The 17,945-nt window shown below is 39.0% G+C and overlaps 2 protein-coding genes across 2 annotated transcripts in view; both read right to left on the bottom strand.

Annotated features, from left to right (window-relative positions):
* ITGA1 (integrin subunit alpha 1) overlaps positions 1-17,280 on the bottom strand; it is a 170,617-nt gene extending 153,337 nt beyond the window's left edge. Inside the window, exon 1 of the mRNA XM_002815549.6 lies at positions 16,572-17,280. Within this exon, the coding sequence (XP_002815595.2) occupies positions 16,572-16,632 (61 nt within the window). The 5' untranslated portion in view covers positions 16,633-17,280. The remainder of the gene's footprint in view (positions 1-16,571) is intronic.
* PELO (pelota mRNA surveillance and ribosome rescue factor) lies at positions 592-4,806 on the bottom strand. Its single transcript, NM_001131828.1, is given in 2 exon segments — positions 592-3,535; positions 3,825-4,806. Coding segments are annotated over 2 exon segments (1,158 nt in total). The 5' UTR covers positions 4,551-4,806; the 3' UTR covers positions 592-3,103.
* Positions 17,281-17,945: the final 665 nt, after the last annotated feature.

Below are 17,945 nucleotides of genomic sequence, written 5' to 3'. Positions count from 1 at the left end.
ATATACACCCCATATCTAAGTTCTGGCTCTAAGCAAAAGGGTTCATCTCTCCTCAAGCCTTTAGAATCACTTTAGAAACTCTTCAACTTCTAATTCAACATATTCTGACACTATAGAATATAGTGTCAGACAAATAGCCAGTCTTAACTTGCTTGGAAAACCACATGATTTAAATGTACTATAACCCTTTCCCAAATAAGAACTGCTATTATGAGGCATTAATGTACAGATCATTTCATATGTATACTTGGTTGTTTAGGAACAAAGATAATTCCAGTTCCAGAATATATGAATTACAGAATTAGTAACTTCTGTTAAAGATAATTGGAGGTTAAGAGAATTAGTCAGGGAAACTGAAAAAGGAAACGAAAGTTAGAGATAGAAACTAAGTAAAGATAAGAAAAATGAGCTTTACAAAGCTACTCCAGTGGCATCTGGAAGGAGAAAGATCCAATTTGTTTCTAAGAGGGTAATGAAAGTGAAATCCAAGATCAACAATCTTGTCATAATATTAACAAGGAATTTAACATACAAATGGGGGACCAGGAGTAGCTGTCATTTGATATGTATCGTAGCTATAGCAAAATGAAATAATGTGCAAGCTTCTCATTTATTGAGTATAGTAGCATAGCAAATCTTTGTTTGCAAGCACGTGATAGGAAATGGAAATTTACAGTACATTAGAGAAGGTATATTGGAGTTATCAATAGAGTTTTTATCACATATCCAATACTTAATGAGTAGCAGTTGGAATTAGACTACTGTATATGCTTTCCAGAAACAATTATGTCTCCTAGAAAAGTCAAAAATAATTATTTGAATTTTTAATTTGCTCCTATCATTATTGACATTTTCACCTATGATCTAGTAAGAATTGCATTCTTGATAACAGAAAATGTAATTTCTTAAAAATGAGTTAAATTTTATTTAATTAAATAATTCATAGACATAAAAACAGAAATTTATAGAGGTTTTATAGATAGTTAGAGTATGGCCGGTTAACTTTTTTGAAAGACCTTAATACTCAAATCTTTTTCCTGACTGGGACCCCTGCCACAGATTTACCAGCACAAGAATAACCTATTGCCTTTGTTCATTAGATTTTATTATGCAAAGGAATCATCTAGAGATGTTGGTACAGGTAGCGTCTGTCTCAGTAGGTCTACAGAAGATCCCCGAATTCTAGTTTCCAACAATCTCTCAGGAATGCTGCTGGTCTACGGACCATACTTTTGAATAGCAAGGCCTGAATCAGTGGCTCTTAGCCTTGATGCCTATTGGAATCATCTGGGTAGCTTTAAAGAAAGCATTTTTAGGGATAAAACGTTATTTAATTAGTCTAGGCTGCAACCTGGGCACTGAGGGTTTTAAGAGCTCTCAAGTTGAGGTGAACAGGTAGCTAAATTTAAGAACCTATGGCCTAACATGTATTGGTTATATTTATTAGGCCTCATTTCAGTACTGCATAGATTATGAGAGTAAAAATGTCCAAAAATCTCCAAATCCTTACTGAAAATATAATTATCAATCAGGTTTCAACTTTAAGAATCTCAGTGGCTTCATTTCTATATTCTTATTAAATTATTTAGTAACATATACGAATAGTAATTTAAAGATACTCATGGAATTATAATGAAATGACAATCTCAATTACTTTTAAATTAGGAGGTAGATGTATAAAAATATAAATATGTGAGTTTTAAAGTATAGGGAAGTGTCAGTTCCCAATAAGGAATAAAAAGGTTCAGACTAGTTAGGAAGTTTACAAGAAATCCCCAAGTCTGTCACACCAGGAGGAAGGCCCACAGACACAGGAAAGACAGGCAAAAGTTTAGTTAGGATCACCACTTGAAATAGTTGTCACTGATCCAGCAGTTAAAAACTGAATCATCACTATTAGATCGTTCCTAATTATTTTGCTAAATTGAGGTTTGCAAAAGGTCAAGAAGCAATTCCATTACTGAGGCTCCTTCCTTAACTTTTAGAAATGTGCACCAAAAATAATAAAAATAATATTTTAAGCTCGGAGGTATTTGCACAATTCCATAATTATAGTAAAGAGTATTGGAGTTTAAGTCAATGGTAGTAAAGAGTATTGGAGTTTAAGTCAACTGCCACATACTAGTCATGTGACTTAAACTTTAGAACAGGCTTCTTCACAACTAAAATAGTCCAATAAAAATGTGCAAACCCAAATTAATGCCACATACAAATATAAAACAGAATTAAGTATAACTTTAACAAGCAAAAAAAAAAATAAATAATATAGCATGTTTTGGGGCAAAGAACTAAAGTCCAGACTGGGAATGACTTCCAGCTTCGCCATTAATTAGCCACATAACAAGCAAATCACATACTTTAATCTCATTTTAAAAATAAAGATGCCTCAAGGAGATTATTTTGACAATCCCTAGCAGATCAAAGCTCTAAAAATCTAAAAATAACTGATTAAGTTACCCTCTAAATCAAATATGACTAATGCTAACAACAACAAACCAAAACCAAGAATTTCCTTTTAACATGATTGGTTTAACAAGCCTTTGAAGAAAAATATTTAAAACTTGTCTTCAAGTCTATTAATTGTACGGCAATCATTTAAAATAGTAAAACTATTTAAATCTAAAAAAAATGTAGTGTGTGGAGGTGGGGAGAAAAGGGATCATTAAATGCAATGCAAGAACACCATGCAGAATTAAAATAAATAATGTAAACTGAGGATAAGATAGCAAAAGCTTTTTCTAAGGAAAACTGTTTCAAAGCATGCAGTGTGAAATTTTACAATCTATCCCAAATAACATACTGTATAGGCATCGTCATTAAATACACACATTTTCTGTTTCCAAGTACTACAGATAACTCATAATTCCTATAAAAAATTACACAATTTAATAAAGATAGTAGTACGTGGAGATTATTTCCTTTTAGTTTATTGTTTAAATACATGTCTTGCCAATCACAAAATATCTAGTGTAGCCAAACACATAAGAAATCCCTGTATGAATCAAAAAGTGCCATTCTTGCAGCTTTCTGTCACAAGGATGCTGAGAAATGCACTGTAACAGTTTAGGAAACACAAGATTGTCTCAATTTTAAGTTTCAATCATTAATCCTCTTCAGAACTGGAATCATCCTCTTGGTCAGAAAGTTCGGGAACGGGGAAGCGGAGAATGGCAGCGACCCCAGTCAACTGGCTGAGCTGTTCCCCAGAAACGTGAAGACTAGAGAATATCCTAACGGTGCCTGCATTCTCTTTCACACTGTCCACCAGCCTCACATACCGGCTCCGTGTGGCTACATCCTGATGCCTGAAGAGCTCATCGCTGATGAGCAATGTGTCAATTGCCATGGCTTCATTGGCCTTCTCCACCTGCTTGAGTCCATAGAAAGCTCGATCCGGTTCATGTTGTAACATTTTATAGAAGTCATCCAAGGCTTTGACTTCCCCAGCAGCTTTAGTGTCTGAAAGGCGGCTAGCTACAGTAGGGTCACAAAGGACCTCTTTCAGGGAGTACTTGTGTCCGGAGGAGGCATGTACCTAGAATCACAATTATAAAAGTTAGGCAAAAGAATCTCTTAGAACACCCATTCATCAGCCCACAAAGGCTTAAAGCCAAAAGCGCTAATAAGGCTTCATAATGTTTCAGCAAAGTTTACTCCATAAATTTGCTAGATATTTAACATTCTCTTTTTATTTCATTATCTCATGAAAATCCCAGCTAAGTAAAGACTTTCTCCTCTTATTTTTCCCAGTTCTAAAACTTTACGAGTAGTTTATACCAATCCCTCTGCCCATTCTTAACTATCCCTGGGTAAGATTGCTTTACCTGAAGAAATTTGGACCGGTTTTCCAGGAGCAGTTTGTTGTCGGTCTTCACTGCTTGTTGAAACATGTAGTCGCAGAACTGCTCCCTCACAAATCCTGGGCTGGCCACCAGGATGCACTTTACAACATCAAAGTGTATGTGGCGCTGGATAGCCTGGACCACCTGTTCATAGAACCGCTCCAAGGCCCGGTCATGCTGAGAGCAATTGCCTTTCCTTTTCCTAGGGATGTTCACCTCCACCTTGGCCCGAGTGAGGGTCATGCTGGGAGTGACTAAGCAGATATGGGCGAGGCCTTCCTGCATGACCACAGCCGCCACATCAGCGCTCCAGGCTGGGTCACAGGCCTGCTCGATGCGCTCCAGTACCACACTATCCCACTGCTTCTTGGCCAGGGTGAACTGGCGGTTGGGCTCCAGCTCGATGGTGTGGTAAGCCCCCATCTTGACATACTCATTCTCTTGGATGTTGGTCCCCTTAACCCGCAGCTGGCAGGCTTGAGAGTCGAAGTCGATGGCCTCCACGCAGAGAGTGAGGGTAGTGCGGACCCGATTGCTGCCCACGCTGCCCGTGGAGGACTCTGTCTGTACCTTGCGGATGGTGGAGGCGCGCAGGCTGTCGCCCACCTGCACGAGGTTGTAAGTGTGCCACATGTCCTCAGGCTCCTCGGGGACCAGGGTCACCTGGCCCGCATTGTCTTTCTCGATGTTCTTCCTCACGAGCTTCATGGCCAAGGAATGGGCTCACTGACAGAACCAGAGGAACCAAGGAGGTCGTCACCTCCGCCCCGGGAGAGGGGATGGGAATGCAGGCCAGGAAGGGGGCGGGGCCCGGTTTCTATGGGCACTTGCCTGGCGGGAAGGAAATACGCTTGCTTCGACTCATGTAGCCTAGGGCAGCACTTCCTCTATCCTTTCCTCTCTGTCTCCCGGCGCGCTCCGCCTAACAAGCTCGGGGAACACGGCAGCGAAAACCCCCCAGTCCGCGGTTCCCGCTGGCAGCACGCAGCAGCGGGCTGACGAAATGAAGGCGCATGCGCAGCCCGCGTCCTGCGAGCCGACGCACGTCTCCCGTCCCCAATGGAGAGGCGGGGCCGCAGCTCGCGCGTGCGCAGGCGCACTAAGCTGTGAGGCGCTGCGGAGGAATGAACTCCTTCAAGAAGGTGCACAGAGTGGTGGCGAGTCCTTTATTTTAATGCCAAACTTCAACTTGCTAAGTTTTCTCTTCCATCCCTGTCTGTGAAGAATCCGGGGAGTGTGTGAGTGCAAATATTAGTTTTACCTGCCTGCGGTTGCCACTCTGCAACGCTGCCCTCTGGGTAAATCCAATTTCAAAACTTAGCAGTAAAAGTAGCTCTCAGAAGTGCAGATTTGGCCCCAACGGCCCAAACTATGCTCGTTTTTGCTCTTGCCTTATCCGCACTCGGACGCTACAAGCCTGTTGGAGCTGGAATTTAGAAGCGGTTTCTGAGAACTACTGGTCACGTTCCGTCTGGGCTCCCAGCAACGTGTCCAGCTGTTTTCTGCACCTAGTTACGGTGTCTGCACGATCTGATTAACCCAGATGTTAAAGCGCTGGTCCCAAGAGAGAAGAAACTATGTGTGGAATTCACCCCTGGGTGGACCTCTCAGTTGCTTGACCTGATGTCCTGGGAATCCTAGGCTCCAAAGTTGGCAGCCTCAGCTTTCCGCAGCCCAGTAGCCTGTGAAATGTTTAGGTTGGGGGTTGGGTCGCAACAGCTTAGGGCCAGATCTTCACTGCCAAAGCTAAGCTAAAAGCCGAGGCTATGGGAAGTGGGGAAAAACTATCAACTATGACTGACCCTGATTGAATAGTTACATAATTTAAAGAAAATCCTTAAGTTATTTAGCATTCTTTATTAGGAAGTGGAAATGGAGAAGTGGGATTGCCTCTTTAAAAGACCGATGAATAGAGAAAACAAAAGAATCTAATGAAAGTTTCTTGAGAGCTTAGATGGAGTGGAGCGCAGAGAAGTCCTGCACACATAGTTTCTCACTGTCTTTTCTGTCTTACTCTGTGTGGATTGGAAAGGGGAACTAACCAGCCTGAACAGATGAAACAGGGATGAAAGGAAGGAATATGAGTTTGGCATAGGCGTGTGAAAGGAAAATAAATCTCGGATCCCCAAACTCATTAAGCCAAAGGGAAAAGTTAAGCTGGGAACTGGGTCACGTAAAACTCCCTTGCCTCTTGGTTTTTAAATGAGATGGCTACCAGATGAAAAGCTACACACCTTGCTCATATTTTGCCCACAAGGAAATTCTCAGTGAGCGCCAAGATCTTTACCCTAAAGTGTTTCTATTAAAATTTACCATGGCAATGTAAATAGATAGCTTCTGTTTTCAGGTGCAGTCACCCCTCTGCCCACCTGACACAAATGCATATCTGATTGTTCCCCTGCCCCATTTGTCTATGTTATCTTACCTAAAAATGCAGATTCAGATTCACTAAGCCAGACAGAGGCATGAATGACTATTTTCCCCCTGCTGCCCTCTCACATGAAAACTGTATTTCTCAGTATCCCACCCTTTCCCCTTTAAATTTGGAGCCCTCAAAATCATCTTCCCAGAAAGGCATAGACCTGTCTTCCCCGCGCACGTGCTTAATTTTGGCAAATAAACTTCCTAAAATGATTGAAACTTGTCTCAACATTTTTCTCAACTGACAGGCTTCACAATTTAAACTTAAGTGTCAATTATCTTCCTAAGAGATTATCAGGGGACGGAAAGGTCCCCTCCAAGGGGAAAGTCCAAATAAGAACCACTACTTATTAATATTTGTGGCCTCTTTTCTCTTTGTTTCTCGCTCTCTATGTCTCCCCTTACTTCCTCCTTCTTCCCACCTTCCTATCATACGGAGTACCCTCAGAAGTTCCTAATTCACATTGCCTTCTTCCAATTCCAAGAGAACCCAGCAACTTTTCACTAGGCAAAGAACTGATCACACTCAAGTGTGAAGGTGATTTGCCTATGCAAAGGACACTGTATTTTAAAAAAAGTATCCTGTTAACTTAAAATTCCTAATTGGTAGGGTAAAAGTGTGCTTGTGTGTGTATTTGTGAGAGAGAGAGAGAGAGAGAGAGAATGAGGAGATAATTTTGAACTGGGGCTTTGAAGTGCTCCTTGATCATCTTTCTAAGTACAATTTATCTTTCCCATAGTCTGCCAAAGATTAAAAGCCACAGAATCACAGTGGTAAGCACACAGTGGGATCTTAACAAAAGGTTTTTATTGAAGAGCTATCGCGTATTGAATGTTTATCAAGTTCTTGCCTATGCTCTAATTCTCCCTTGTAAGGTAAATATTTGTTATCTAATTTTACAGAAGAAAATCAACTATGGGGAAGTTAAGAAATGTTTTCAAGATCACATGACTAGCATTGAAATTCAGGCCTGCTTAACTCCATACCCTCTCTTTCTACTACCACCATCCTATATTATGAATGTTTGTAATCATCTCCTTCACTGCAAATTATGTGCTGTTATCCACTGTCACTTCCCCTCAACTGTCACCTTTACCAGTTAAACAAAAACTCACAGCTTGGGAACCAACCTAGAGGATTTGAAAGGCACTAGTCCCTTTCCTGCTCTTTTATCACCTCTTAAAATTATTATACTTTTCTCTTCTACGTAGTTTTTTTTTCCTTCTGTCCAGCCTATGTCATCATTATACTCTTAGAGAAAGATCTAATGTTCTACTTTAGAGAAATATACATATATTTATCTGTACATTAGAAACCTGTGAAAAACCCTTGTTGACTCTTAAATCCATGGTTAAAAAAAATTTTTTTTTAAGTTATGAGGCAAACCACTTTGGGCCATTTTAAAAAATATCAATGTGCTCCCATAATTCAGTATACTATAAAATCTTTCATAGAATTACTGTTTTATGTGAAACATCTGCAATAGTTGGGACCTTTTTTTTTTCCTTAGTAATTTAAGCCTGCAGTTGACTATTAGACGTTTTCACCCAGATTTTGTTTATGGCTTAGTATTTCTAGACCAATCATTATATTTTTATTTTGATTCATTTTGGATTCCCATTCCCTATGAATTAACGTCTACAATCCCTCTCTACAATCCCAATTTGCACTGGCCTTACAAATTTACTTCCCACTTTTCCCCTCAGGGCACCCTATATTCCACCTTGAAAGTAACCTTTGTTCCCTACGTATGCTAGGAACTTTCTCGTTTTCTACCTTAACTCATACTAACTTCTCTGTTTAAAATGTCGCTTCCTTTCATCCCTGCTTCCATTAGTGCTGCCTATCTTTAAAGTCCAGCTGAAATGTTATCTCAAACTTGAAACCATGTAAACTTGAAACCATGTTAATTTAAACATGTATCTTTTTTGTTGAACTCTGGAAGGATTCATCTTTATACTCCTTCTTTGTCCTTTTAAAGGTCCTTTGCACATTGTAGGCACTCATATATTAATGATAAGCTAGGTGAGTCAAATGTAAAGTATGGCAGCTATTTTAACATTATTACAGACATTTCCAGACATTTCTTAAGGCACTTATATTGTTATTGACTGTATTTCACTTAATAATGGTAGTTTAGAAACTGCTGTAGTTATATATTTATTTTAATTTTTTTCCAAATAAGCAAAATATTGAGAAAAATACCAGGGCTTTTAGCTCTTTTGCTTTAAATACTGATTTTATACTTATTTATTGACTGTTTAAAATAGAAATCTTTATATCAGTAACTTCATATCAGTATAAATCTTTATATCAGTAACTTTAATTATATCTATTTTTCCTACAATGTCTTATTTATATTAATCTCTCCAGAAGGGGAAAAAAAGTATTGTTACCTCCAAAAGTTTTTAATTTGTTGCTCTTGAGACACTTCCAGTGTCTCAAGAAGAGAACTGGGCTAGAAGTCAAGCATCCTGGATTGTAGCTCTTACTCTTCAATTGTTTTTACTGTAACTTCTGGCAGTACTCAGTCTCTTTGGAACCCAATTTATTTTACTGAAGAATTGAGGGAATTGAATTCAATAATTAAATTTCTAACTAAAAATTATGCTGCGGTAATATTTTTTAAATGTTTAAACAACACCTATAATCTCATCCTAACATATTTGTCTTCAATTTTGCATGCTATCTTTCAAATCTGACTTTTCTAAGACCCATTTCAGAGGTGAAAGACTGATTCAAAGTTTCTTGCTTGTGGACCAAGAATTGGCAGACCTCAAATCTGGTCTTTCCTGGATGGATTCTACCAACTTGAAATAAGTCCCAGACTGCAATAAAGCTAATTATTTTTCATTCTAAATTATAAATAAGATTATTTGTCCTGCTCTCTCATTTGACCATCCTTATGAGGTCCTAGTGATATTATGATATTTGATATTAATAAATTATAGAGCTCTAAAAATGCCTGGCTTGAAGCTAGAAAACTGGATCAGACAAAACAAGGGACAAGAGCTCATTTTAACGTGATCATAATTATTCAGCCTTGGAAAAATAACTGGTTTGGTAGAGTTGACTGATGGATAATCTTTGGGGTACATTTATTTATCTTATTTATGTTATTCAGCTCTACTGAATGCAATGGTTCATGGACCTCATTGGTGAGTTGAATTACTATCTTTCTATTATAATAATATAAAAGAAATGGTTTGTATGACATGAAATGGAATTATGGGCTCCTGAAAGATGGAAATCTTGTTTTAATACCCTCTGCTTAGCATGTGACCCTTAAACAGTCGGGGCTGTATAAATTTTCTTGTTTTCATCTTGTATTTTATTTTGGAAGGCTTACTTTCCTGCAACACAAACCTAATCTTTTTGTTATTCCTTATAAAGCACCTTGGGAACCTCTCCCACCATTGCTTCTTTCCATGTCTACTACCTCTTCCACCAGTAAAGGCAGAGACTTACTACCTTTTATTTGTCTTTGTGCTCCTGGAACACAGCATAACAAGTAGCACATACTCATATTTTTAGTATGCAAAAATTAATGGTTATTAATTTTTCTTTAATTCAGAGTTTTTAACTTGTCTGTAACTGACATTCTAAAATTAGGAAATCACATTCTGTTTTATAATGTTACTAAAAACTTAAAAAGAAGGTTACTCTTAAGGTAAGTTTGTATAAGCCTATTTCAATATTTGAGATAGCCATGCTTAGGTAAGAAAATGGTAATTTAAAATACATCTTCCCCAGGAAAAGTTCTTAAAATGTTTTAGAATAACACATAATGGCAATTAGTTTTATTATACATGGTTTGGAAAGTGAACTTTACAAAATAAGAAGCCAGAGCTCCAATTATGAATATCTAGTGATAAACGCAATTGTTTATTTAGAGAGAATGTGTAAACCTCAGATTGTGCAAAGGTTCCCATGTGACCTCCACCAGCAAAGCTAAGTGGATGACTGGGAGGATTAGTTAGCTAATATAGACAAAAGGGTAAAAGGGAAAGTGGTTTTTTTTGTTTGTTTGTTTTATTTGTTTTGTTTTAAGGAACTTGTACTCACTCACTATCTAAATTTCTCATGATGGAAAATGCTTACTTGCAGTTGTCACAAAATAATACAAAACCTCCTACCAAATAAACAAAATCCTATGAACAGAAGTGTGTGTGTGTATTTCTATTTGCATGTATTCTTATACAGCATAAGATCATTTTACCAAAAATATTATAAGTAAAATGCGTTACACAGATATTTTTAAGGATTGGCCAGTACCCATGTATTTCTAGACTTTAGTATTTGGTAAAATAAAAGTCTAATTAATAAAATAATTTTGAAAGTACATTTAATTTGTAGTAAGGATATATGATTTATAACAAAATATATAAACCATCTTAACTATTGATGTTTTAAAGTGATTTAGGTGCTATATTTAAATGCAAGAATTTGCATTTATTTTAGGAGATCTCATATAATTCATACAAAAAGAGTATGTGTATCCACTCCTTTGCATATTTGAATTACAATGATTTTTCAATTCAGATCTCTTACTTGTTAATAGGGATCTCCTGTTTGGATAAAACTGATTTTTTTTTTTAACACGTAAAGTGAATTCTTAACACCAACCAGCATATGCATTTTAATTTCCTTTTAAAACTTAGTTGACTTTTTAATCTTCCTTTTAAATCATAGGAAAGTTTTGATTAAAATTAGTCTCCTTCCTATATACACAACCCTGGTGCTTACCACCAGCATGACAAAAAGTTAAGAGTTTGCCAAAGCTAGAGTCATTAATCCTGTGCAACTGGAACATTATATGATTACTTTATTGTCACCTTTCTCCTGAAGCTCTCTTCTAAAGATAGAGCATTTGGAGGGAGCTCTGTTTTTGGGATCTGGTGAAGCTGTTGCTGCCAGAGGAGCAATTATCCCCTAAATCAGATATAAACTTGGCACTTGAAGAGAACTAAGAGAAACAATGTTATATCTCTCTATCTAGATGGGGTTCACATACTAGCCTCTTCGAAATCTTATGACACAATTTTTAAGTGTCCAAAGAAGTAGAAAATTACCATGTAGCTACACTGTATGTTATTGATTGTAATTTTCAGATGCACATTTTCCCAATTTCAACGTCTCTGAAATTAGGAACTATCTAACAATCTAGCAATTATAATTAGATTGGGAGTGGCTTGTCTTTTTTAGTGGTACATAAAATAATGGTGCATCTTTCAATTGATGGTGTCTTCCATTCCATTATTTATAAATTTGGGTAGACAGAAATATTTCAGGTGGAGGTATAATAAAGTCAGGCAGAGGTATATAATAAAGGGACAATCTGATCCCTTAAGTATTTTCTGAGTTTGTCAATAGTCAATTCTTTTGTGATTCATTCAATTAAAAAGTGCCTATTATTTCTAGGTGTTATGGTTAAAGATCCTACCCTCACAGAGCATACAGCAAGCTGGAAAGACAGGCAATTAGATAGTTAATTATAATACCATGGTGCATTATATAATAGAAGCAAAGGTGCTGGGATACACATGTCCTAAGGTAGGGTCCAACCTACTTCAGGGTATCTCTTGGAAATGACGTTTATTCGGGGATTGAGATCAGTAGCAGTGGGAGTAACTACTTATGCAAAGTCCCCAAGGAGACTTTAGAGTAGCTGGCATAATAAAGGAGCTGAAAGAAGCTCAATAATCTTGAAGATAGAAATATATGCAGTCATTTGCATCTCTTGATACTCTACTGTACTTGCTTTGAGGGCGAATACAATTCTCCAGTCACAGACTGCTCTGAATGGGCAATCTATTCTGACTTTAGCACTGTGGCAACAGTTTCAAAATATCTTTCATCTCAGTTTCTTAACATGAATTTGAGTACACTATTTTGTATTTCACACAACAGAAGAGTAGTGTAGGTAAAGAATAGCATTTTAGTCCCCAACTTTTCTAAATATATTTTAAACATGAGCTACTTTATTCTACTAAAATATGTTAAGAGATGTGGAAATTCAGCAAGTTCTAAATCTAGTGGGAAGTTTATTGGGTTGGAAGTGGACGAACACATTAGAGGAGCATCTATCTACTGAAGTCAGAACATCAGTGATAAGCTGTGGCCCAAGAGCTCATGCTTCAAAATAGCTGGGTAAGTGTTACGACAGGAGGGAAGAGAAATAGTTAAACTAGTATAGCGTATATATGTGTCTCATGGTTACTCTCATTGCCTGTTTACGAAACAAACAAAAATCCCGTGAATTCATTGCTGCCTTTACAAACATCACAATGAGTAAGACAATTTTCACCATCTTCAGGAATTCCTGACAATACATTGTCTGCCATTGGGAGTCATTCTTTGTTTTGAATAGGTGGCTGACTTCCTCCCATATTCAGCCATCTCCCATCTCCTCACTGGGTTTCATTTTGAATAGGAAATCTTGCCTGTGAAAAAAGTCACAAAAGAAGACCCTTGCTTCTAGGCCAACCAAAATGTTTCTAGGGAAGAGAGACATATAGTTTAATTAGGGGTAATTCTATATTTATATTCTTAATAATGAGAAATAGTAGTCTTACTTGAGTTAACACTTAATGCTATACACCTAAAAATCATGGAAATAAAAGATTGACTTGTATCATTAATTAGGTCTTTATCCAAGTCTTTTAGACAATTATGTTTGGATTTTACATTTAGAGGAGTGAGCAAGAGAGAATGAACTTATCTTTAGGCAGCCTATATAGCATATTATTTTAGGGCATTTAATTTGAGGTCAGAGATATGAATTGAGTAGATTTGTCATTAGTTCTTCAACTTTGGACAAATGAAATTAACTTCTTAATACTGTATTTTGATTTCCTCATCTCTAAAATATTGATAATAGTTATAAACTTTTAATTTTTTTCTTTTCTTTTTTTCAAGGCTAATCAAGTGAAGCTGAGGGAGTGAAAAAAGAACAAAGAAATCTATGACTGCTTGTGATCGATTAGTAAACTTAATTTTTTAGATTAAAATGAAATAATACATGCAAAGCCCTTGGCACAGTGCCTTGCACATAATACATTTCGGGGTTAAGTTGTGCTAGTTATTCTGTTATTGATTGTCTTGCCCTTTGTTCTCTGGAAGGTTGGATCATGCCATTTGGGTATGGCCAATGGGAAGGCTGAGCAAGATATTGGAGGGTGGGAGGAAAGGAGGTATATTTATTTTCCTTACTCCTCTGCTGGGCTTCAAGTTTGTCACTAGCTGCATTCCTTTTTATGACCACAACTCCAGTCTAATGGCCCCCCTCCCATAGCTAGAGTTCATAATCAAACTAACACTGCCACCTCCTCAGGCCTAGGAATGGTCATGGTTTTTCTTCTCACCTTGCTTCAGGTTCTTTTTTCCCCACTGTTGCCTGCGCTTTTTTCCCCACTGTTGCCTGCGCTAGATGCTCCACCCTCTTTTCTTGTTCCTTTAAGGCCTCTCTAAACTGTCACTTTATGAAACTGTCTTCAGTTAAATCCTTTATATGTGACATTAGTTTATGCTGAGACTTTGACATACATAAAATAACAATCCTTTGGACATAAGGAAGGACATCTTTTCGATGAATCATTTTAGTAAACGTTGTAAGGAGCTAATATAAGACAGTCTAAATCAAATGGGAAGTTTATTGGGATGCTGGTGGCTTGTTGTTTTGATGTAAACCCAGCTTTGAAGGCTGTAGAGAGTTTATTTAGATGTCAGAGGGTGGTAGGATGGAAAGGTGGAGTTCTTTTCTCGATGCATAAAACAAGATCATATCTTCAGTGGCAAAATGAACATGAGGATTATGAAGAAAGTAAAGAAAAGTGATTGGCTATAATGGACAGTTTATGCTTATGGGTTGTGGTACGCAGAATAATGGTCTCCCAAAGATATCCATGACCTAATGCCTGGAACCTGTGAATATGTTATCTTAAATGGTAAAAGGGACTTGGAAGATGTAATTAAATTAAAGATCTTGAGATGAGGAGATTATTCTGGTAGGCACATTGTAATTACAAGGATCCTTAGGAAGGTAGTAGGGTCAGAGTCTGAGAAGGAGATGTGACGATAAAGCAGAGTCACGGGGGAAGATCTAAAGATTCTACCCTGTTTGATTGAAGATGGAGAAAGGGGCCACAGGCCAAGAATGCAGGTGGTGGCCAGAGGCTGGTGAAAACAAGGAAACTGATTTTCCCCTAGAACCTCCAGAAGAAATGCAGCCCTGGTGACATCTTGATTCTAGCCTAGTGGTACTTCTGACCTACAGAACTGTACAATGGTAAATTTATGTTGTTTTAAGCTGGTGATCTGTGGCAAGTTGTTACAACAGCAATAAGAAACTGACACAGGAGTAGTAGGAGATAGAGAGAGGGTGTTGGATTAGGGCAGTCAGTTGAGAATTTTGAATTTTATCTTAAAGGCAACAAAGAACCACCAAAGATTTTTGACTAAAAACAGATATAATGAAAATGATGTATTAGGAGGGTAGACTGGAAGTTGGGTTCAGATTGAAGACAGAAAGATAAGCTCTACAGTAGTGTGCATGGGTAAGTATGGTGATGAGTCCCCAGGTTACGAACGGACTCTGTGACTTGATAAGAAGTTTCCAAATCTGAAAGAGATTGCTAAAGAAGAGCCTACAGAATATAATGACTGATGGGGAATCAGCAAAGGAAAGCAGTCCAATTTCAGATCCCTCATGTGTTGCGAAATGGGCATAAATATAGCGCACACAAGGGTTCTAAATATTTTAAGTCTCTTCCTGGATTCACCAATGTATATTTCACCAACATATATATGAAATTGTAACTTGTTAAACTTCTCTGTTACTTCAAGTTTCACTCTTGTCTTTTTAGAGGATACGCAAACCTCATTTCATCATTTCTACTGTAGAGACTGCTTATTTGGTAGAATGAAAAAGGTACAACTTGGATAGTAAACTACTGTATTCAGATTTTGCACAAAAACAACAAAATACAATCTAAAAAAATTTGAGTTGGAGAAGAATCATAGGTCAAATATTTGTAAAAAGTAGTGGCAGTAGCTGGTAAGTTAAACCACTCACTGGCTATAATGCTGTTCAGCGGTTACCACTGTTTGGATTATTGGACATTTCCTGAGTAGTGGGAAATGTTTGGATGAAAAGCCAGTAGCTCATTATTAACTCTCTTTACATCACCTCCCTTCTGAAAAAAGCTCTGCTTGCTGATAATCAACTTCTAAATGATCTTCATAAAAGTTAACAATGCTTGGCCATCTAAGGCAGGTCTAAACTGGCTGGCTGTACCCTGTTTTTAATGGTAAAAATGCTAAATTAACTAGTATTAATAACCATGCCAGCAGTAAAAACACTGAACAATTGAATATCAATGGTATGTTAAAGCCAGCTGTTAATTAACCCATTAATAAGGTGATTTTCTTTCACACAGAGATTCTATCGATACACTTTCCCCCCACCTTCTTCCATTTTTCACCATTTCAACTTCCCCCCACCCTAATCAATAACTGGTAAAAAAGATCTGACCATGAGTTCATTATTGGGAAAATCTTAGAAAATGCTATATTTCAACCTTTTTCTCAATTGGATGCAACTTTGCATTTCCACTATGTTTTTAAGTCCCCTCCTTAAAAATACACATTTATGTACAAATAAGAATACTATATTTTGCATCTTAAAAGTAGACTGCACTGTGATATTGACAGAGAAAATGTTCACCATTCCTTTCTACGTTTCAAAATATCCCTTCTCTTGGGTGCTGACATAGAAACATCATTTTGGAACAAGTGGCAGTTTCGTCTTGCATCCCTGCCTTTTCTTGTTCTGCATGGGAAAAAAGCCTAAATAGTAGACAGCAAGAAAATTCAATAATGTCCACTCTGGAACAACCCGAGGGTAGGAATTTTGCATTTGTATCAGGCGCCCTGTAAGCATCACCCTCCCATCCCATGCCATAAAAAAGGGTGGAGGGGAGGAAATATTCAGCAAAGTCCTAATATACAATGTGTATTGTAAAAACAACTTTAATTTTAAAAGTGAATTCTACCTTGTAAGGTTTTCAGTGCTGCCTCACTCCTACTCCTAGGGTGGAGGACTTTGGAGAGACACTAAAACTAATTCACATCAAAACCAGAACGCGAAACTCCTGCCTGCCCCGTAGCCTGGCCTGAGTACCTGGAGCGCCCGAAAGGGGATGGGCGCTTTCTCTTCCTATCTGGCCCATGGCTTTGAGGACCTCCCTCCCCGCTCCAAGCCCCAAGCCCGCGAGCAGGAGATGCTCAGAGAAAAGCGAGTCGCTCACCAGTGAGGAGCCAGCAGCAGGCGACAGCGACCCCTGGGCGGGCGCGGAGCCGAGGGGTCATGGCCGGAGCGGCCTCAGCGCCAGGGGACCGCGCTGGTTCGCAGGGCAGGACCGGGCGCGGGAGCTGCGCTCTCTGGCTGGGCCACTTAGCCCGCTGCGGCGGTTCCCAGTCCTCTGCCCCAGTGGCAGCGGCGCCCAGGAGCGGGAGAAGAGTGATTTCCTGTGTTTTCGTCGAATGCCTCTAAATGCGCTCCACGCTTTTCACATCCCAGACGGATTGCCACATCGCCCGCCCCTTCGCGCTCTTGGTCTCTGAAATCTCACTGGCAGCTTCCCAGGCTCTGTCCGAGACATGGACAAATAAAGCCAGCTTCGCGGGTCCGTGTTTAGGCTAAAGTCCACGGGCTGTAGAAGCAAACCTTAAAGGGACATCTGCCTTTCATTGAGAGGGTGATCTCGTTCTCCGGGCCAAATCCCCTAAGGTAGTAGGAAGGCGGGTAAGGGCTAGACCTTCGGGAGGGTGTCGCCAGCCAGTGGCTCCGCCTTCACACCCCTTACTTCTCCTGGCCCGGGCAGGGAGGGCGCTTTGACAGTGCCTGGGCGCCCTTAACGCGAGGCAGCTTTCCCGGGTCCATTGCGCAGAGGGATTAGGCGGTCTGTGAAAATGCGAGGATCTGGAATCCCCCCTTCCATCCCCTGCGGACACTTGAAATTCACCGTGAAGTCGTTTTGCACGAAAGGGGGCGTCCCCACCACCCTGACAGGCTGCACTGAGGGCTTTCTTTCGCTTATGGGGAGGGGGGGTTGCTTCGTTTATGGTAATTCGTGGTTAAAGGGTGGTTGCAGATAAGCTTTTCTTTGAGATAACTAGGATAAGGGGAGAAAAGGAGAAGCAAGACGGAGGAAAAACAGTAAGAGGGAGAGCGAGAAGGGAAGAGAGGAAGAAAAGCAGCCTCCTTGGAAATGGAATGTGTGTGGGCTAATTTGTTTAAGTGAATTAGGATGTTTGTACGCTGGTAATTGAATCTAATAAAGAACTCGGGGCACTACTTTATTTTTTTCTTGCTTGAAACTTTTACGAGTAAAAATGCATTAAGAGTCCAGAAGTGCTTAGGAACTTGCAATGCTTCCCTTTCCTGGTGAGTTGAACAACCTCGCTGAGTCAAAAGCCATATTCACGCTAGCTTCAACCAATGCTGGCTATTTTCGAAATAGCTGTGTCTTAGCGGTTTTGAGAATTTCAAAGAACAGAAAGAATAAGTAGATTTGTGTTTAGAGGAATCTGAGGGAAACAGTTCAATTCAATTCACTTCAACTCAACAACTAATTGAGCATCTCTAGCAGAACTAGGGCTAGTCAGGACAAGAGTGCCAC

This window comes from Pongo abelii, chromosome 4 (assembly GCF_028885655.2).
Source record: "Pongo abelii isolate AG06213 chromosome 4, NHGRI_mPonAbe1-v2.0_pri, whole genome shotgun sequence".
Lineage (NCBI taxonomy): Eukaryota > Metazoa > Chordata > Mammalia > Primates > Hominidae > Pongo > Pongo abelii.
Note: the sequence above shows the minus strand (reverse complement) of the source record. Positions and strands in the feature narration are given on the sequence as shown.